Here is a 22,301-nt window from a genome sequence, read left to right as displayed (position 1 = left end):
TATTATTGTTTATCTTAAAATACCTTATTCTGTCATATTCCATTATTTAAATATGTTTTGGTTCAAATCTGCTTAAACTTTATGCATGTTTATTTTTTAGGAATTAGGTATTGAAGGTTGTGTAATGTATGATTTACTCATTATGTCTTTTCTGTTGTTGCAGCCAAGCATTAGGATCAGCCTTGGTAAACCCAGACCCCTTACCATGACACTAGCAAACTTCCTTCAGGAGATCAACTCTATGACTCAAACCAGTGTTGTCAACCCTAGTGCCCTCTTTGGACAAGTCTGCCAAGAGTAATCCAAGTTTCACAAAGTCTAAGATATCTATAAAAGTTTCTTCAAAGTGCTTATGTGATGAGAGACTCTGTAATTATGAGAGCTTCAGTGTCTCTGTGTATAGCATTACTTTATATTTTTTTAGATGTTTAAAATGATGAATTAGCTGAACAAATCATGTCAGTCACATCAGTAAATACAAATGCTCCACATAAAAACACTGACCTCATCACAAGAAACTTCTGAGGAATGAGAAACGTTTTACCTGTACTATAAGTCCATTACCTTTACTATAAGTCCATTACCTGTACTATAAGTCCATTACCTTTACTATAAGCCCATTACATTTACTACAAGTCCATTACCTTTAGTACAAGTCCGTTAAAATTATGCATGATAGTCCACAGTGTTGAAATACTCTGTATGTAATGTTCACAGTTCAAGAGCCTGACTTGAAGGCATGGAATATTGTCTGTTTTTTCTTAATCTTTCTGTAAGTAATGTGGCTTGTATTTCTTTTCTCTTGTCTGAAAGTGAAATGATGGATACATTATTTTCTTGAAGATTTGCTTGTGCAGTGAATTTACAGAAAAAATGGGTTATGGTCAGGTTCAGTTAATTTGACTTTCTTTGTCTTGCCCTAGAGCATGTAACATTTGCTTTTTTTGCAGGAGGGAAGACTACTACTTGCAAATCTTGATTTGGTCACTTTAATGTGCTTTCCTTTTTCCTCAGGGCCCCGATGTTCAGAGGCAAGCAGCAACATGATAGCCATGAGCTTCTAATTCACATGCTGGACATCATGCGATCTGAAGAAATCAAGGTAAATACACATTCCTTTGATAATTGGTTTCAGACCAGAATTAATTTTCTCCTGCGTATGAAGCACATACAAGACAGGTACACTTTTCCAACAGCAATGTTGTTACTTGCATGGAAAAGTCAGGTATACTTTTCCAACAGCAATGTTGTTGTTTTGAATAGGCAAGGCAGGTACACTTTTCCAACAGCAATGCTGTTGTTTGAATAGGCAAGGCAAGTACACTTTTCCAACAGCAATGCTGTTGTTTGAATAGGCAAGGCAGGTACACTTTTCCAACAGCAATGCTGTTGTTTGAATAGGCAAGGCAGGTACACTTTTCTAACATCAATGCTGTTGTTTGCATAGACAAGACAGGTATACTTTTCCTACAGGAATGTTGTTCTTTGCATACACAAGACATTGTGTTATTTTTCCAACAGCAATGTTGTTGTTTTAATAGGCAAGATAGGTATACTTTTCCAACAGCAGACCCTGTTGTGCTATACAGCTGTGATTAGGTTTAGCAAGTGCACTACTTTTTGTGCCATACAGCTGAATTTGTGCAGACTGAAATATCGTAACAGTTTGCCCATTTTTCCTTGTGCTTACTGAAATATTGTCATAGCTTGCCTATGTTCCCTTGTTGTTGAAATGCTTGTGGTTTTATATGATTTGCTCTTAGGGTAGTAGAATAAACCCAATAGATTCTAGGGTTTAAAGATCAAAGGTCATGATAATGGTAAGTCTGATATGAAAATGATGGCTTCTGCTCATTAAGTTTAATTCAAGCCAGCATACCTTGACCAAAGGCTGAGATAATTATGACTCTTTGGTCAGTAATGTAGAGAGTCAACCATACCCTAAGAATGCCCTCACAGAGGAGTATTAAACATGAGGCAGGTATATAATGTTACAGTGCAGATCAACATTCATTGAAACAACCTTTATTTCATCAATCACATTCATTGCACTCTTTATGCCAAAATGTTCCCTTCGTTTGTTTTTTTTTTGTTTTTTTAAACTTTAATGTCATGGACATAAAACAATTGCTTCATGCAGATTTGGGCTTGAAATGATTCCATTATAATAACAGCTACAAACTTTATGAATGTATTAAACTTACTGAGAAAGTATTGATCCACTGAACTGTCATGTCAATTATGTATCAAGGGAGACAACTCAAATGATGATATCCAGTGATAGTTATCTCCCTTATATATTGTTCCCCTGTCTTAATGATAGAAATGGTACTAAAGGAAAATAACATTAATTTAGCAACAAATGTTATCCATATTAATATAAATTCTCTAGTTACAAAGGAAAGAAAATTAAGAAAATGGAAAGATTTTTTTCATGCATTACATTTTTGATTGTGAAAAAGACCATTAATAGCAGTTTCTCTGGAGTTATGTTCTTCGTTGTGGTCTTATGTAAAATAGTATCTCTTGATCAAAATTAGATGATTGATACTGCTCATTCCAGTCAAATTTGATTTTAAAATGCAAATTACGTCTTCCAGAGAGGTCAGGTTGCAGTGTTGAAATATTTCGAGCTGGTAGTAAACTCCAATCCCCAAACAGTGGATCATGATATCAGGATGAAAGTCAGGAGTAAGTATCTCTCTCTGTCTCCTTCTCTCTCTCTCTGTCTCTCTCTCTCTATATATATATATATGTAGTGTACTTATATGTGTGAATCATTTGATTATCATGGTTTTCTAGGTTAAATATATATTTATAATGCAAATCTGTTCTTTATCATATTTGTTTACTAATCATAATACATTAAGAGAGCTATCTTGCACATTGTGTCCTCCCAAGTTTATTTTAGCAACAGAAGCGATCACTTGGCTTGACCAATTTCATGTCAGATTAGAATCAAATACATAATCTATTTTTTAAAATTATTAATTCATCAATTCTCTGGTGTTAATTTCATGCCAGAGAATTATATTCTAGCTATATTTCTGTGTACTGTAGTATCATCAGTGTTCGTGGGGGACCCATTTTCATGGTTTTCATTGTTGCCCCGAACCACGAATTTAAATCCCCAACAAAAAATGAGCCACGTAGGATGATGCCCTCCCCCCCAGTTTTCTTACAGTGCTACATTGCTAGAGATTAACACAGCTACTAGAATTTGATAAATCAAGTTCAGTACTTTAACCTTGTTATTAAATATTAGCAATTAGCTTTTACATGTGTTTGTTTTATTTTTTATTTTAACCTTATGAAACAAGAATTATAAATCATTTTATATTGTTTCATTGCACACGTTCAGTAAGGTATCTGATAGCTGTAATTTTGCGCTCACATCCTTAAAGTGATATGTGAGGTAAGGATAGGGAGAAAATAGAGAAAAATCATAAGGTATTCAAGCAATAGTAATACTGAAAATGAAAGAAAAAATAATACAAAATAATAGTTTATGAAGATGAAATTTAATACTTATTCCAATTGAGCCTTCATTCGAGTACAACTGTTGTTGAAACATTTAAATCCTTCTGAAAGCACATTTCATTTTATCCCTGCATTTTTAATCCAAAAGAACAACAATCCTGTAAAATACTTTATTTCTTGAACACTATTATTAATGAAACACTATGTATATACACTAATTACAGCAAAGTATTAAAGATTACACTTCACAGATTTTTGGACAAAGCCATCGTGTAAACATCTTGTCAATTGATGTCTCATGGTACTCACAAATGCTTTTCAGGTAAATAATCCCCAAATTGCTGAATTAAACAAGTCAAGCTTTCTCAAGACCACTGATAATTAGGTCCAATCTTTCACTCAGTGTTGCATGAGCTGCAGTTATCAATTCAGCATGAATTGGCTTGATTGATGAGGTTGGCTTGATTAATGAGGTTGCAAGGTTTACTAATACTGTGTACTGATCATCACCAGTAACATCTTTTTCCATAATGACGTCCATGACCTGTTTAGCATACTACTCGTGGAAGTGTGGCTTTAATTCTACTTTCACAACCAATTGGCCTAGTGTTGTTGGCTGCGTAGGCTTCCTTTGATGTTGAGTACTCAAACAAAAACGGCGAAAAGTGATTAATCTTGACAGGTGTTTTATTTGTGCTCATAGAGATGGAAGTATTGTTTTAGTGTTGTTGGCAATGTCAGCTTTGACTGATGTTATTCAGTTGGTGGAAAACACTGTAAGTATTGAACTGGCCAGGTCTTTGATTTGTGCTCATGCAGGTGGTAGTATTGCTTTAAACATTTAAGTGATCACTGTTTGTGTCGGCATAGTTTTATTTTTTTGTATTTATTTTGGGTATTTGTAGAGATTAAACCATGAAATTAAATACTTACTAATATGCAAACTTTGACAGCCAAGACCTTGAATTTAAGTACCCACAAAAATGCCCTTTTTTTTACAAAGCCACAAAAATTGAGCCCAACAAATATAAATGATACTACAGTATTTGTCTTTCTATCTTCATCATTGATGAATATTTTATACTTCATTTTACTTGCTTCATCATATAATAAGCCTTCCAGGACCATTGTAATTACCCGCCCAAGAAAATGAGAGGATATTTCTTGGTTGGGCCCTTCAGGTTGACTTTTTTGGTGACTTGTTGTGGTTTTCCCAGGATGGGGAAAGAATTGCATCTTTTTCTTCCAGGTGAAGAGTAATGGATGACACTGGGTGAGTAAGTGTAAAGCTGTTCTCTCAGCCTATCAGCCACATGAGAGACTGACTTCCTAGCATGAGTGTCAATGGGGTTCTGGACAATAAGGGTTTGGGCTATGTTCACATGAGTGACTTACTTCCAGGTGTGAGTGTCAGTGGGTTTCTGTACTATAAGGGTTTGGGCTATGTTCACAGGAGTGACTTACTTCCAGGTGTGAGTGACAGTGGGGTTCTGGACAATAAGGGTTTGGGCTATGTTCACATGAGTGACTTACTTCCAGGTGTGAGTGTAAGTGGGGTTGTGGACATAAAGGTTTGGGCAATGTTCACATCAGCAGCTGACTTGCAAGTGTGAGTTTGGCAGTTCCAGGCCTTCATTGTTTCCGTTGACAGCAGGGACTACAGGGCAACATGTCAGGATATCAGTGAATCTCCTCAAATTACTCCCCTTGCACCTCTAAACACTTTCTGTGTCTGATTATCTAATTATTATAAATGCCATTCACTTATTGGTATGTTATTCATACACTAGAAAACTGTACTTACAACCACATGACAGCATTCAAATTGTCTGCTCCTTAGCAAATCTTTCATAGCAGAATTCAGCTAAATTAGGGTTGTATAAAAGATGTGGCAGAATTTGAATGCTGTACTCCTTTAGGAAGCCTGTTATGATGGCTTGCTTATGTGTCATGGAGTAGATGGATATGTTGTGTACTGTTGCATGGACAGGTTGTACATTAGTGTTCCACAACTTTTGGCATCACTTTGGAGACACAAAATTGTTATGTGATACTAGCAAAGTCTGGCACTGGTACTTGTATGACTGGGCCTTTTGCATAAAAAATATTGTTTATGAAACTTACTTGACAGTCCAAGTATGTGAAGCAGTTTGTGGTCACTGTTGATTTTCTTCAATCCAGACTTTATTTTCTCTTCAGTCAGGTACAGAAATGTTATCCCAAGTTACATAACTTGTGACATTCTCATTCTAATGCCTCTTGTCACTCTTTTATGTTTGATGAGTAGCTGTTTTGGCAATTTTAGCCTGAGGCTATTTTGATGAGCCATCAACAAATACTGGACCCATCTTGTGCAAACCTCATGAAGCTTCAGTTGATTCTTCAGTATATTAAAGATAACTTGAAAATTGTAAAATCTTCCACTTTGTATTCAGGCTCTTTGTCAATTGCCTCTTTCAAAACTGCCCTTTCTCTCACCAGTCACTGACAGTGATCTTCCTGAATGTGGGTCATCTTCTTCTACCTCAGAATTGTAGAATATAAGGGAGAGAACTGCATTAATAAACTTTATCCATGTTGCCCTTGTTTTCAGAGATGAGTAGGCTAAGAACACCCAGATTTTAATGTATGTACTTTGTTCAGTAGAAAAATTGTTTTCTTTCTCTGACATTTTAATGTTACTGTTAAATATGTTTCATACCATGCATGCAACAGCAGATGACCTTAAAGACCATTCTTTTCTCTATTGATCTGCATTAGATGTATTGATGGGTTTTGGAAACTAAAATGGTTTTAATGAAACTTTCAGAACTTTTAAAATACCCACTGTATCTCAGCAGCATTTTTAGTGGTGATAAATCACATAGTGTATAGGGGGCATTTTTAGTGGTAATAAATCACATACTGTATAGGGGCATTTGTATTGGTTATAAAATCAAATACTGTATGGGGGCATTTTAGTGGTTATAAAATGATACATTGTATGGGGGCATTTGTAATGATTATAAAATCACATACTGTATAGGGGGCATTTTAGTGGTTATAGAATCATACGCTGTTGGGGCATATATAATGGTTATAAAATCACATACTGTATGGGGGCATTTTTAGTGGTTTAAAATCACATACTGTATAGGGGCATTTGAATGATTATAAAATCATATACTGTATAGGGGACATTTTTAGTGGATATAAAATCATATACTGTATAGGGGGCATTTTTAGTGGATATAAAATCATATACTGCATAGGGGGCATTTTTAGTGGGTTTAAAATCATATACTGTATATCGGGCATTTTTAGTGGTCATAAAATCTTATACTGTATAGGGGGCATTTTTAGTGGATACAAAATCATATACTGTGTAGGGGGCATTTTTAGTGGGTATAAAATCATATACTATATAGGGGGTATTTTTAGTGGACATAAAATCATATACTGTGTAGGGGGCATTTTTAGTGGTCATAAAATCATATACTGTATCAGGGGCATTTTTAGTGGATATAAAATCATATACACCTGGGGGGTGGGTGCATTTTAGTGGATATAAAATCATATACTGTAATGGGGACATTTTTAGTGGATACAAAATCATATACTGTATTGGGGGCATTTTTAGTGGATATAAAATCATATACTCTATGGGGGAAATTTTTAGTGGACATAAAATCATACACTGTATAGGGGGCATTTTTAGTGGTATATAAATTCATATACTGTATAAGGAGGGCTTTTCGTGGTAGAGAGATGTTTGTGATGAATGAGAATGTAAAAAGAAATTCCATAAAAAAATTGACCTTACACAATTTACTCTGGTTTTCTAACTGCTAAAATAATTTTAGTCAACATTTTAAACTTACATTACTGGTCTAAACTGCAAACATGTATATTCCAGACAAAATTGATTCTATACAGTATATAAATATACCCAATATGTTTTCCATTTCAGAATATGGTCGTCAGGTTACTTACACATTTGTGGATGCTTTGTTTGGAGGCTGTCTTGTTAGCACTGTAATGTGTGAAGAATGCCAGTATGTAAGTATATATTTAGCTTTACTGGTCATAGACTAGAAAGGCTTATGAGATGGTTATCCATGGTCATTTGTCTGACCTTCTGTTAGTACAAGTTTGTTATGGCAACTCCTGAACCACATGGAGGGTTGCCATGAAAACATTACACACACATTCATCCCAAGGTATAAATTGGTCCTAACTTAAAATGGTACCACTTTGACACCACAATAGTGACCATCTTGAATATTTTGTTACTGTTACTTCTCCTTGACATGGTTTTCATTGACCAAAATACTTTGCATAATGTCTAGTTGTTTACAAATGAAGATGGGGCTGATCTGAGACCTGATATGGCTACCATAGCAACAGTCTATCAAAAACTCTTTTCACCCAAAGACTGAAGTATCTATCTAGTTGGTTGTAAGGTGTTGATCTGATCTCCACCATGGCTGCATTTGTGGCCATCTTGAAACTCTTGTTATTGCTACACCTGCATTAATGGTTACATCAACTTTAGGTTTTCATCAAAATGCTTTATTGAGGTCTTGAGGTCCTAAATAAAAATATCTTGAGTTGACTTCCTATATGGCCACATTAGTGGCCATCGTGAACGTTTTGTTATTGCAATTTCAGGTGTCTTGATGCAGGTCAAATTAACAAGGGTTTTTCACTTCATATGAATTCTGGTTAGTCCTAAATGATCTGATTTTTAATAAAGCCACACTTCAGTCATGCTGATATATATAGTGCTACACCTACTAAAAAGAAACTTATCTAAACATGGTGTTTTCACTAGTTGATCATTAATGAAAATTATGTTGACATGACATTCAATATGACCATAGTGACCATGTTGAAAATCTTGTTATCATTTCTTTCCCAGACTGGATGATCATATTGACATTTAACTCTTAAGATGTCTAGATTTTTCTCAGTGAACATGGTTCCAGTCTTACATCCAAAATGGCTGCCACAATTAAAATCTTGGTATTGCTAGTCCTCATAAATGAATGGTCATACTGACATGGGGTTTACACCAAAAACTTCTTATGATGACCAGTTAGTCCTAAATGAAAATGGAGCCAGTTTTACATCTCATGTGGCCACCACAGTGACCATCTTGTAAATCTTGTTTTCACTGAAGAATATCAGGGATCTTTGAAGCACTTTGCAGTTAAACAGAAGAAGCAGTTTCATCTTGGATACATGGACATTCGTTTGATATAGGAAAGCATTAGCCTCTTCATTGAACTCTTGTTTGGCTAATATAACAACTTTTAAAGGTAGAAACTACTACTGGTTGTGACCATTGGAAAATAATGTCTTTTTGATTGGTTCATGGCATGCATTGTAACAACTTGAAAGTAAACTAAATTGATTTATGGTATTTTCATATTACTGGCTCTAGCTTACATGCCAACCGTTATGCTTTTGGCAATAAAAGTTGTTTTTGTCATTTTTATTATCATCTCTTTAACTCCACTGATATAAATTTGAGAATATTCTTAAAAAGATGACTGCTGCATGAGTATAGCATAAAAGTACTTTCCTTATTTGCTATTTATAGCAACTGTATATGACTATTTCCAAGAAAACAGATGGGTTTCTTCTAATGTGAACTTTGTTTCACAGAGTCACTTAATTGATAAGCTAAGGATGTTGTGAACTGGTCTGTACTTTTAAAGAAAATGGTGCCAGATGTTAAGTGAAATGTTTATGATGTAAGTTGTGGATGTTATTTGAGAGGAAATGTTTGAGAAGATGGATCTTATCAAACTTCAGAATAGGTCCGATTAGAAAATACCGATAAATTGACACTACTTTACAAACAGAGAATTTGCTGAAAGTGCTGGTTAAATATCATAAACACAGCGCCCTCTGCAAGAGAATGGCAAACTGTCTGCTTTGTCTTGAAAACTGAGATATTAAAAGTTTTCTCCTAAACTGGTGGACCAACTGTACTCAGATTGTTTATATGTAATACAGCCTTACTGTGGTTCAAGTCCTACTTGGTCAACAGGACACAAATTTTGTCTGCAAATGGAATACACTCCAGCCCAGTTAATATATGTCATGGTGTTCCACAGGGGTCTGTTATTGGATCTGTTCTCTTCATTTTGTACAGTCAGCCACTCTCAAGTGTCATAGATCATCATCCAGTGTCTCACCAATCGTATGCTGATGACACCCAAATGTACAATCCTAGCCACCAACTGAAGTTGATGCTGCCATACAAAGTGTAGAGAGGTGCATTTCTGATGTGAAATCATGGATGACATGAAACAAGCTGCAGATGAATGATGATAAAGCTGAGGCCATTCTGATCACAACACAAAGACTTTCTCATTCACATCCTTTACCTCAAACAATAAATATCAGCAACATCAACATTAAATTCACACAATCAGTATGAAACCTTGGTGTTACTCTGGACAGTACTCTCACACTGCACCAACTTGTCATGAACATATGCAAGGCTGCATATCTTGAGCTGAGACACATCAGTTCCATTCGCAATTATCTTTCATTTGATGCCACTAAAACACTTGTGTATTCATTAGTACTTTCAAGACTGGACTATTATAACTCAATTCTGTCTGGTTCATCTCAATATCTACTCCAGAGACTTCAAAAAGTTCAAAGCACAGCTGCTTGGATCATACTTAGAGTACCACAATCAGAGAACACCTACCCTCTGCTCTGTATTCTACACTGGCTATCCATTTGATCCAGAATCAAACACAAAATTTGTTCTCTGTGCTACGTTTCACTGACAGACTCCAGTCCAACATACCTTTCCGACTTCACCCATGTGTACACACCAGCAAGATACATACACTCCTCTTCTGACAATCGTATACTCATTATTCCCATGAAAACAAAGTCATATGGACAGCTTTCTATTGCATACCAGGGCCCAGCAACATGGAATGAATTGCCCACTGAACGTAGACACAAAGACATAGTCATCCCATTCAAGAGTGCTCTTAAAACTCTCTTACTTCGACTGCAAGAACAAACTTAAAGACATAATAATGTTTCCTACCTTAAATATTCTCAGCATTTTTTCTAATTTCATGGTGTTTGTTTTTGTAATCATATCATTATATATGTTTTTATGTTATAGATATTGTCAAATGTTGTAAAGCGCTTAGAGCTTCTAAAGATTAGGCGCTATACAAAGTCCTCATTATTATTATTATTATGGCACTATACAAAGTCCTCATTATTATTATTATTATTATTATGTGAACTCTATCCAATGAATGTTTATTTTTATACATTCTTACCCTGGATTTTCTCTTTAATTAATTTTATCATGTTTACCTGTGGAGTCCCAATTCTTTAGGCAGCTGCATATAAATGTAGTTTTATTTCTTCTGAAGTTGAAATTTTTAAAATCTTTGTAACTTTGTTTTCTTTTCTAGATCTCCCAGACTTTAGAACCATTTCTGAATTTGTCTTTACCTGTTCAGGAAGAAAAGGTGAGATTTTTTACAGTGAAAACTGCAGTTAATTCACTATATTTAATGGAGAACCATTTTTCTTGTAATTCACTACTTTTCATAAAGTACAATTTTTCTTGTAATTCATTAGTTTTCATGCATTACCAATTTTCTTGTAATTCACTGTTTTTCATGGAGATCCAATTTTTATTTGTAATTTATAGTTGCTAGAAAATATGAATTTGATCCGTCTTTCAAAACAATATGAATCTACACCAAATCCACAAATTTATAAAGTACTAATCATTGACATTTTTGGGATAAATGTGAAGAAGATTGATACAAAATATTAAATGAATTCACAGTATTAAATTTGTATTGGATAATCAAATTTTGTAATTCCTTTTCAAGAAACTTAAAGTTATAAAAAAAAATTTAAAAAAAATTAAACTCAAGAGTGATCTTATTATTGAGATCCTCATATTTGTCTTGCCTGTACAAGCATAATGAGACACAAGTGTCTCTTCTTTCATGGCCATAATGGGGATGGTTTCAACAATGTTATTATTTGGTGTTTAAGTATTTGTAAGTCCTGCACATGGTAAATATGTCAACAATCAATGTGTGTGAGACACCAGAGTCTCATTAGCTTTGCTGATTGACATTTATTTGGTTAAAGGTCCAATGTATTCAGTATGTTAAAAAGATCCTTTGCAGTTAAATGAATTATGTAAAATCTAGATGGTAGCTACTTGGCTTTAAAATCCAATATCCCTCATTTTACTTTCTGTATCCATAGACCAAATTGGGCCAACAGCTGAGCTGTTGGAAGTGTAATTACACAGTTGCAAGTATAATCAAACAGCTAGCAAGAATTTGCTGTCCAGTCAGCTTCAATTAACTTGGATAGAATTTGAAAATCATTTGCCAGTGGATGTAATCGGACAGGAGAAAGAGGAAGCAAGCAAAAAGATGGTGAAGGTATCAGATACGGCCCTCTTGTGCAGTGCTTGCTAAGCTTCACCTATCTTTCATCCTTCTCTTACCTTGGTACCATCTATTTTACTTAAAATAGTCACTCTACACAGTTTGCACTTTTTCTTGCTCTCCTTCATCTTTAACATAATGATTTTGAATAATTTAACAACTGTATATGACTTACACAACATCTTTCTTTTTGTTTACAACTGTTATATTCATTTTGCTTGATGCAGCAACTTTACAAATATGTTGTATCATTCAAGTATAACTGTTACACATTTAAATGTGAAAGCTACACTCACTGCATTGTAAGCAGTTTTTGACTGTGCTGTTTTGCCTTAATACAGTAAACTCCGTGTATAATTCAGCCAGATTTCATGAAATATTGAACATATTACAAAGCGCATTATTTTGGTCTGTCAGTGTTGAATATAACATTCTGCCTTGATTATAACAAATCAATGTTTACTGCATACCAGTAGTGATATTTCTCCATTGAATTCATTTCTTATGACATCATTGTTAGGAAATAAGCTCTGCCATCTCTCAAATCTAACAGTGCTAGAAAAACAAAACTTTTGTCTTCCCCATCCATATGTCATGTATAGAAAGGAAAAGAACTCTTACCTAATCCCTCAACTTACAACCATGAGGTGATTACTCATCAACATTTTCTTTGCCATTTAAACTTATCCATAAAATTGTCCTACATTGCCAATAAAGTTCCTAAAAGATCTTCATTTTATTGTATTCATCAATAAGTGTGGTATAAAATTGTTTTAAAGTTTCTGTAAAAGGAATGGTAATCTTTGTTTTTATTCAGTGAATAGTTTTTCATATTTTTCAAAGTTTGTGAGTTACGTTTTTTCTTAAATGTTGTACTGTACTCTGTGGGTATGGAATTATTAACCCTTCTAAATGTCATTTGTATCCCTCAAATATGAATTGCATGGATTATAGAGCTTTTAATGCTGATCTCAAACAGGAAGTGGGTTTCTGTGCAATATTTTCTGTAGTACCTTGGTTTACTAAATGCAGTGGCAGATGTGATTCCTCTAAGCTACGTTTTTTGTGCCCTCTCCCAATAGCAATGCTGGCCCAGTTGTGCCCCTTTTCTGGACATTTAGATAAGCATATTCTGATCTTGACCAAACGTTTTTCTGTTGTTGTTTTGGATTTAATGCCATTTCTCTGCACAAAAAAGACCATACACGGTGGCCGGTATAATTGGTGGTGGAGAAACCTGATGTAGTGGCCAAATTTACCCCTTGTAGCAGGGAAAGGATTGGCTGTTACACCTGGAAAACCTTGGTAACATCCCACATTAGCCAAGCCTGAGACTCTAATCCACATTTATATAGGTGAGATATCAGCAATTGATAAAGGCTAGCACTTTAGATAACTCGACCATCCAGGACCTGACCAAAAATAAAATAATTCCGGTGACAGTGACAAGACATGTAATGTCGTATCATTGGAATTCCTCTGGAGAAGCCTAAACCTGGTGATATGGTTTGTACGAACATCAGTTCATTCAGCTGGCAGAAGTGGATGGGGGGGGGGACACCTGTTGCTTCACTTGACAATGGTAAGTCACAACTGGAGCCCAGAGTAGAAAGTACTTCATATAGACCTTTTAAAATTGAAGGCTGTAATGAAAGCCATTCATCGCTGCAGTGATCACATGTGTGGGAATGTGATCCTGGTAAAGTTAAATAATTCTGTAGTAGTTGCTGACCACCTCAGTTGTGGGAGGGGATGACCAAATGGCCCAATATAAGTCTCTTGGTCAAGGAGGTTTTATGCTGGTGTTTCTAGCACAGGATCCAGTCTAGATAAGACATTCCAGGCAAACTGAATGTTTTGGTCAATTCTTTGTAAGGACGGGGTCAGATGTTGCCAGTCAAGGGGACACTTTAGCTGTAGATTCTTCAGTTTATTTATGCACTTTGGGGACAAGCTGCTAACCTTTTTCTGTCCAGTCCCATATCCAGAGGCTTGAGCCATGGATTCTCTAGCAGTCAGCTGCAGTGGCATTAGGGAATACACTTTCCCTTCACCTGTTCTGATTCAGAGTCATTCAGAAACTTGACTCGCAAAGTTATTATGGTAACCTCTCTCAGATGAACAAGTCATGGACAACTTATAGGTGAATGAAATTTTCAATCTCATGATAGACCTCCTCAGAGAAATCCCATTACAATTCAGAGATTTAATAGAAACTATTAGCTGTTATGCATGGTCAACCTTTAGATCTATCATGCAGAGATCACATTAGTGTGATCAGGTAAGCATTCTTGGAGAAACATACTTAACTAAAATAAAAATGATCTTTCTGTTGGAACACAATACATGTATGTTGGTTCTGGAAGATATGTAATATGACTACACTAGTATTGATTCTATTCATTTGAATGTTCTCTTGATAAATTCTCTGTAAAGCAGTGAACATACTGAGGTTATGATCTGCAGTTTTCTTAGTCCCACTGACAGTACATTAGTATTAAGCTTTGCTTTTTTCTCATTTCAGAGACCTAGTATAGCATCTCTATATAATATTGTCCTTGTGGAAGGGAAGAAGGAAGGTGAAGAGAAGGACAGAGACAGGGAGGCAGATATGAAAGAGGATATTGTCCCTGTGGAAGGGGAGATGGAAGGTGAGGAGGAGAAAGGACACAGGGAGGCAGATGTGAAGGAGGATATCGTCCCTGTAGAAGGGGAGGAGGAAGGAGACAGAGAGGCAGGTGTAAAAGATGATATTGTTGCTGTGGAAGGGGAGATGGATGGCAAGGAAGGGAAAGTAGACATGGAGGCAGATGTGAAGGAGAATATTGTCCCTGTGGAATGGGAGATGGATGGCAAGGAAGAGAAAGGAGACAGAGAGACAGATGTGAAGGAGGATATTCACCTATTGGAAGTGGAGAAGGAAGGTGAGGAAGAGGAAGGAGACAGGGAGGAGGATGTGAAGGAGGATATGGTCCCTGTGGAAGGGGAGAAGGGAGGCAAGGATGCAAATGTGAAGGAAGATATGACCCCTTCGGATGTGGAGAAGGAAGGCAAGGAGGAGAAATACATGAAGTTGGATATGGTCCCTATAGAATGGGAGAAGGAAGTCAGAGAGAAAGCAGAAAATGAATCAGATGTGGAGGAGGATATGGTCCCTGAAGGAGAAATGGAGGATACCAAAGATATGAAGGAAGAAAGATCATCATCTGGTGAGTAGAGAATGCCATAAAGTGCCAGATAACTTGGCAATGCTTTTATCTGTGTAAGAATGTCATAGAGTGCAGATAACTTGGAAATGCTTTTATATGTGGGTAGAAAATGTCATAGAATGCCAAGTAACTTGGAAATGCTTTTATTTTAACCTAACTTTAGTACATTCTACCTTTCTTTTCAGCAATGCTATCATATTTTGTCATAATAAAAACTTTGTAATTTTCATGTTAAATACTTGTTTTACTGTTGTATGACACAATATTTCATGGTTTGCAGGCAATATTTGTATCATGTTTTCATTATTCTGTATCTGAACAGATGCTGATATAGAAGAGAACTTGAAGATGGACATAATCAGGTATAGCCATTCTCTTGAGGCTTCCATGACCAGTGATTCTGGATCAGTTGGCAGTGCATTAAATGGTGTGGAACCATCCCAAAGTCCTGTCCACATTTCTCCTCACATCAGCTTATCTGCATTAGCTGAAAATACACTAACAAAAGATGCAAGTGTAATCTACAACTTGATTCCCAATGGCGTTGCAGTATGGGAGACAGAAGATACTGATGGGTCCAGCAAGGAAAGTCATATTGCTAATGGAGAGATGCATAAATCAAAAGTCACTGAACATGTAGAATATATGAATGGACCAATTGCCAATGGTTATCTTGGAAGTGGCGATACAAGCTTCAAGGAGCCAATGGAACTGGAGGCAGCTACCAGCAGCATTCTATTGTCTTCTTCTAGTTACAAACATTTAAGTACTGGGGAACAGGTCATTTCAGATGTTACATCTGGAACCAACACATCAAGTGTCAGTGAGACCTATTCTTCAGGTTTTTCACAAGATTTATCTCAAAATATGCTGTCCCAATCCAGTGAAGAGTCTGAGAAAGTTAAAGATTTAGATGCACCAGTCAACTCTAGTCAGTCCAATGTTTCAGATGATACAGGAATATCTACACAAGGAACTGGAAGTATGGATTCAGTCACTGTTGGAAACAATGAAATTCCACTTAAAGCTGGAAATGATGAAGATATATCTTCTTCATTCAATGTGCAGTACATGAAACCATCAGAGTTTGAAGATCCACAGCCAGTGAGGTCACGTAAAGAGATCTGGAGAGAAGGGCAGAGAAAATCCGTCTTGACTTTAGCACCAAGATATCACTCAACTTCCAGTGAATGCTCACTTGAGTCTTGTCTCAATCTGTTCACTTGTCCAGAACTTTTGACTGGAAATGATAAGTTTGGCTGCAAGAATTGCACAAAGCTTAAGAAGAAATTAAATCCTAATACAGGTAAGTGTTTTTCTCCCATCTACTGGCAGTTTTTTATTTTTTTTTATTTCCCATCCCCTGTTTTTATATATGACTGTACTTCTTTTATCCTTATGCTATCCCCTGTTTATATAAGTACTTCTTTTATCCTTACCCCATCCCCAGTTATTATATACGTACTTCTTGTATCCTTACCCCATCATCAGTGTTTCATATTCGTAACTGTTTTACAAATACTTGTTATCTGTATCATATATCCATATGAGTGTCCATTACTCAGTTCTCCATATAACTGAACTCTTCCACACCAATTGAGGAAGAATTGGTAGAATGCTTTGGAAGGCTGAGTGAGGTGGGGACAGTGATGGTATGAGATCCTGGATGCAACCTTCTAAGAGAGGTGGGGATGGCGTCAAAGGTTACATTTTCAGAGGCAGTATTGACTTTGCCTTGTAACCTAAACACCATGTACACCAATTCAGTGAGAGGGATATATTTTGGTATGAAGTTTCAGGGGGACCATTCATTGACACTGAAGGATTAAAATCTTGAATGTTGCCCAGGGAGATGGGTTGAGAGTGGGTGGTAGTTGTGTAAAGGTTGTGTAAAAGGGTTTAGAAATCTGGACATTTTTTATAGTTTTCATCTTTATTGTAATTTTTCTAAAACACCATGGGACTTCGTGGTCTTGACCTGGTGTGCATGTATGCATTGGGGTCCATATACATACATAAAGTCACTTCATTTGATCTTAACTCAGTAACTTAGATACTTGATGCTTGTCAGATATAGGGATCTGATACTTAAGGAATATGGAGCCTTGATAAATATGGGATATAGAGACTTGTTATCAATGGTTTATAGAGACTTGTTACCCATGGGCTATAATGACCTGACACCAATGGGTTATAATGACCTGATACCCATGAGATAGAGACCTGATGCTCATGGGTTATTTAGACCTGATACCGATGGGATTTATAAATCTGATAAACATTAGGTATAGATAACTAATACCTATGAGATACAGAGACTTGATACCCATGGTCTTGAGAGACTTGATATCATGATATTTAGAGACTTGGTACCCATGGGCTCTAGAGACCTGATGCCCATGGGTATAGGGAATTGATGCCCATGGGATAAAGAGACTTGATACCCATGGGATATAGAGACTGGTGCCCATGGGATATAGAGACCTGATGCCCATGGGATATAGTGACTTGATATCCATGGGATATAGAGACTTGATACCCATGGAATATAGAGACCTAATGCCCATAGGATATAGAGACCTGATGCCCAAGGGATATAGAGACTTGATACCCATGGGATATAGAGACTTAATACCCATGGGATATAGAGACTTAATACCCATGGGATATAGTCTTGATACCCATGTGATATAGAGACCTGATGCCCATGGGATATAGAGACTTGATACCCATGTTATATAGAGACTTGATACCCATGCAGTGTATGAAACTTGCCAAAAGATCCTGCAATCATGCAAAATCAGTAACCTGAAAATACTGATGGTCCATTCTGTAAGTAACTGGTCCTCCATTTCATCAGACAGTGTAGTCAGTGACTCAGTGGTAAATTCAGGTAGACATGAATATTAGCCTTTAGTAAGGACCTTTATATAATGAAACATGGAGTATGATGAAAAACACAGAATATTGATATCATATGTAAACTTTATTACATTTTACTGAATTCAGCTCAGCATGGCCACTATTTACTGTCCAGGACAATGATACTCACTGTCCAGCTGATGTAGGTCAATTCACAAGTTATTTAGAGTCATCATAATATGACCATTGATGGCCAGTCTGAATATAGTCCGAATTAAAAAGCAGGATCCTCTTCCATTGACTTGAGGACAGTTATGAGAACTAGACCCAGCCTTTTAATGCACAGCTGCTCATGAAACTGAGTCTGTGGAAAGCAGTGTATTGCAGAAAGAGGAACCGTATTAAAGGCATTCACATCTGTAGATTGCAGCTTATAGTTTTTTCAACTCAGCATCTTGAATGATATCTGTGTTTGTAGTTAACATCATTGCCTTGAAATGGAGATAAATTTACGTATTTCAAACATCATCTGCATCATCTAATTTTATTGAAACTAATTTACATTGTTATTTCATTTATGTTTGTAATGTAATTGTCTAATGAGTAGACCAGGATTGTTTACCTTGGTTTGCGATGGCTCCCATAACATTTTAGTCCTGCATAAAAAATGAACATTTCTGTAATTCCAGCAGCAACATGGCTGATTACATATACACATACCACTCTGTTTCAGGATATATTAAACAAAATAGTGTTTCTCTGTATGTTGATACAAATGGTGGTGAAATTCTCTTTGTGCAAAAGAAAATCGGTAATGTCAGCTTCATTTAGAGAAGCTCACATGATAATTCATTGAGCTACAGTGACTGTCTCAGATATCATTCATGATCTTGAGGTGAACAAACTATAATATTATTGTCGTCAAGTCATACATTCTGTTTACATATTTTAAGTGAATTATGCAACTCAACTGTCAATTTTGTTTCACATTATTCTATTACTTTTGAATATTTTTTTTTCCTTTGTTTTTATTTCGTCTTTTAGCCTCTGTTGGCATCAGTGCATATCTCAACATGTTCATCTAGGGAACTGGAAGTAGTAGGTGTCATGAAACATCACATAGATGCAGAAGAGACTTTATTTTTTTAGTTATAAGCATCTAGCAAACATAGATTAAACACAAGTTATTTAGCTTCTCATGTCACCAAGACTTATGAGTGATCCTCAGAAAGGATTGTTATTTATTTTTTCACTTTTTTGAACATATTTCTTTTAATATAATGAAAAGATAAATATATGCCTCAAAATTTCAACAGACAGACTGGCTGCTTATTTTTTGCACCAATATGCAGTGAAACTGGCTGGCATTGGACCAGCGGGCAGGCAACAATTTTGTGTGTTGTATCCGTGGGATTTATTTGGAAATGTTTGTAGATGTGCGCCATATTCCAGTAATTTTCAACTCCCCACCATGATGAAAGGGCAGAGGGATATCGGGTTGAAATGTATACAAACTCCATGCTTGTGTTGTCAGGAAAGTGTTGTAAATAATGTGAATATCATGAGGATTACCATTGCATGCAGACATGCTAACTTTTTAAGAGAAAAAAATCCAAAACTGTATGTCATTTTTTAAAAGAACTAATTTAATTAGGTTATACAAAATTGGATCACAGATGTTCTTAATTATTTTCATACAGAGATAAAAACAGTCTACTCCGATGCCAGCAAGAAGTACCTAATAATCCAGCCACCAGCTGTACTGACCCTGCATTTGCAACACTTTGAACAGGTAGGTTGCTGACTCTAAAAGGCAGTGGAGATATTTTAAAATCCTTTGTCTGTCCATTCATCATTCTATCATCTTATCTCCACTTAAACTCCTAAATGGAAATTCCCCAGACTTGGTATCCATTTCTTAGGTTTCTTGGAGAGGCTCAAAAGTCCAGGATTATACACATGCTTTTGGCAGGTCCTGAATGTCCATGCATCTGTCCATTAACTTGGAGAGGCTCAAAAGTCCAGGATTATACACATGCTTTTGGCAGGTCCTGAATGACCATGCATCTGTCCGTTAACTTTTTTTCTCTCACATGATAGCTTAAGATATGCAACACCTACCTGTGTAAGTTTACAGGAAAGTTTTTCTTGATGAAGAAATAAAAAAAATATTACTTTTGGGGGTCAAAAGGTCAACAATCCAGGTCACAGACTGAAAGAAAAGAAATCATTTCTTGATAAATAACAGTTCTATATCACAGACTTGGTGCAAACTTTGTGGTTGACTTGCAATTGGGGTATGGTAAAAGCCTATTCATCTTGACATCAAAAGGCTACAAAAGAAGAAAAATTATTTATGCATAATACATGAGTTTTCTGAACTGCATATGAGGTGATTAAAGCTGGTAAACCTTACTCTGATTTTGAGGTAGCTTGTAACATTCCTGTTGGGGCCTGTTATGTGTAAAGCCATTATATATGAATCATGTTGTGTGAATTTCACTTGAGACTCAGACAACTGTGTATCACATTTAAGACTCAGACAATAGTGTATCACATGTGAGATTCAGACAATAGTGTATCACATTTGAGATTCAAACAATTGATACAGCTCAGTATTAAGAGAAGGGGTGTTTTTTTGCTGACTCAGCAATATCTAAGTAGGTTGAATATGTCTTCTATTTCTTCTTCAGTTAGTGTATTGTCAGTGAGAAAATGACAAAAAATGACAAAAATTATCAGTTTAAAGCTGTGCAGTTTACTAAAATGCCACAAATTTATTGGTGCTAAAATATTGTTTAACAAAATATATACATTAGTGCTTGGCTGGTGGATCTGGCAGCATCATCACAAAGTTACAAATTAAACAAAATTAAAGGCAAGACATTGTCCTCAGCAGAGGTCTTGTTTATTTGGCAGTTTCTAAGCAATACCTGTATCATTTTGTGATTGTAGCTTGAAATCAAGAACATCAACAAACTGGACTGCCATGTGGATTTTCCTTTTGTCCTGGATCTGGCTCCATATTGTAGTGTTCTTTGCCAGGTAAGTAGGGGGGTTATGGCCTTTTATGTCCTCACTGCAAGTACAGCAGAGGCATTTTGAAATGTTCATTTATATACATTCACACGCATTCCTTTTGTGCTAGTAACCTGTTAGCATGTTGAAAGAAAAACCAATTTTTGTATATTTAGATGAGATGTTTAAGTATTTGAGCCACTTAAATAATTGTTGCCTTTTTATAATCAATCATTTATGTTTGGTACATAGACATTTTGGTCAAAACCTTTGCCTGAGTTTACCAATATGACTTGACCTAGGCAAATGCTGTACATTTTTGTCTTACATGACATATAAGTATGGCAAGACTATTGGAATCTCTGTTAGAGTTGGCACTGAGACAAGAAAATCCCAATTTAGGGTTTGTATTATTTGTATTTTTCTGAAAGATGTCACTCATACAAAATGCATATAAATATAGAAAACAATCTTTTCACTTTCCTTGACTTGTTCAGTTTTAGTTTCATAAATTCTTCCAATCTTCAATTTTAAAAGTAGGATTTTAAGCCCTTTCTATTTCTTATTGCAGAATGTAAAACCAGGCCAGAAGAAAATCTTGTATTCTCTTTACGGAGTGGTTGAGCACAAAGGAGGTTTGAAGGGTGGCCACTACACAGCATATGTTAAAGTCCGGCCCAGTATCAACTCTCTGACCAACTTCCTCAGTACTAATCAGGTTTCTGTTAAGGAATACCTTGACCAGTACACAGAGAATGTCCTCCAAATGGGTGATAAGATGGTAGAAGAGATGGAAGAAGATAATGTTAGTGAGATCATGGTACCACCAGGCCAGTGGTTCCACATCAGTGATGACCATGTTAGCAAAGTAACAGAAGCCGCTGTCAAACATGCACAGGCATACATGTTATTTTATGAAAGAATATATTAGAGATTCAATTAAATTTAGTTGATTGTTGATGACATAATTTTTTAGTTTAGTTTAATAATGAAGTATTATAATTTTGCTTATTTTATTCATGTGATTTCATGGTATAAAGAAAATTATAGTTGTTAAGAAAGAATTTTCTATGCATATGCTGTATTGTGTATGACTATCTTGTTTTATCCCAGGAACAAAGAAATTACAGTAAAATTTGGATAATGGGTACCTATGTAAAAATAAAATGTACATATATGCCTTCCTATTTCTGTAGTCAATATAAGCACCTATATAATATATGAAAAGTAAAGTACATCTCTTGTGTTTGAAATTCTTCTTGTCTAATAGAGAGAAAATGTG

General features: G+C 35.8%; 1 protein-coding gene across 1 annotated transcript in view; it reads left to right on the top strand.

Moving 5' to 3' along the window:
* Positions 1 to 21,950, top strand: part of LOC149805539 (ubiquitin carboxyl-terminal hydrolase 45-like) — a 39,648-nt gene extending 17,698 nt beyond the window's left edge. The window contains exons 11-20 of the mRNA XM_089934343.1: positions 164 to 297; positions 1,015 to 1,102; positions 2,601 to 2,691; positions 7,430 to 7,518; positions 10,926 to 10,982; positions 14,455 to 15,139; positions 15,462 to 16,445; positions 19,702 to 19,793; positions 20,957 to 21,046; positions 21,591 to 21,950. Coding sequence (XP_089790469.1) covers positions 164 to 297; positions 1,015 to 1,102; positions 2,601 to 2,691; positions 7,430 to 7,518; positions 10,926 to 10,982; positions 14,455 to 15,139; positions 15,462 to 16,445; positions 19,702 to 19,793; positions 20,957 to 21,046; positions 21,591 to 21,950 — 2,670 coding nt within the window. The remainder of the gene's footprint in view (positions 1 to 163; positions 298 to 1,014; positions 1,103 to 2,600; positions 2,692 to 7,429; positions 7,519 to 10,925; positions 10,983 to 14,454; positions 15,140 to 15,461; positions 16,446 to 19,701; positions 19,794 to 20,956; positions 21,047 to 21,590) is intronic.
* The last annotated feature ends 351 nt before the right edge of the window (positions 21,951 to 22,301 follow it).

The sequence above is a fragment of the Sinohyriopsis cumingii genome, chromosome 2, assembly GCF_028554795.1.
Source record: "Sinohyriopsis cumingii isolate HCF-2022 chromosome 2, ASM2855479v2, whole genome shotgun sequence".
NCBI classification, from domain to species: Eukaryota; Metazoa; Mollusca; class Bivalvia; order Unionida; family Unionidae; genus Sinohyriopsis; species Sinohyriopsis cumingii.
The sequence above is the reverse complement of the archived record's forward strand: the minus strand, read 5'-3'. Positions and strand labels throughout refer to the sequence as shown.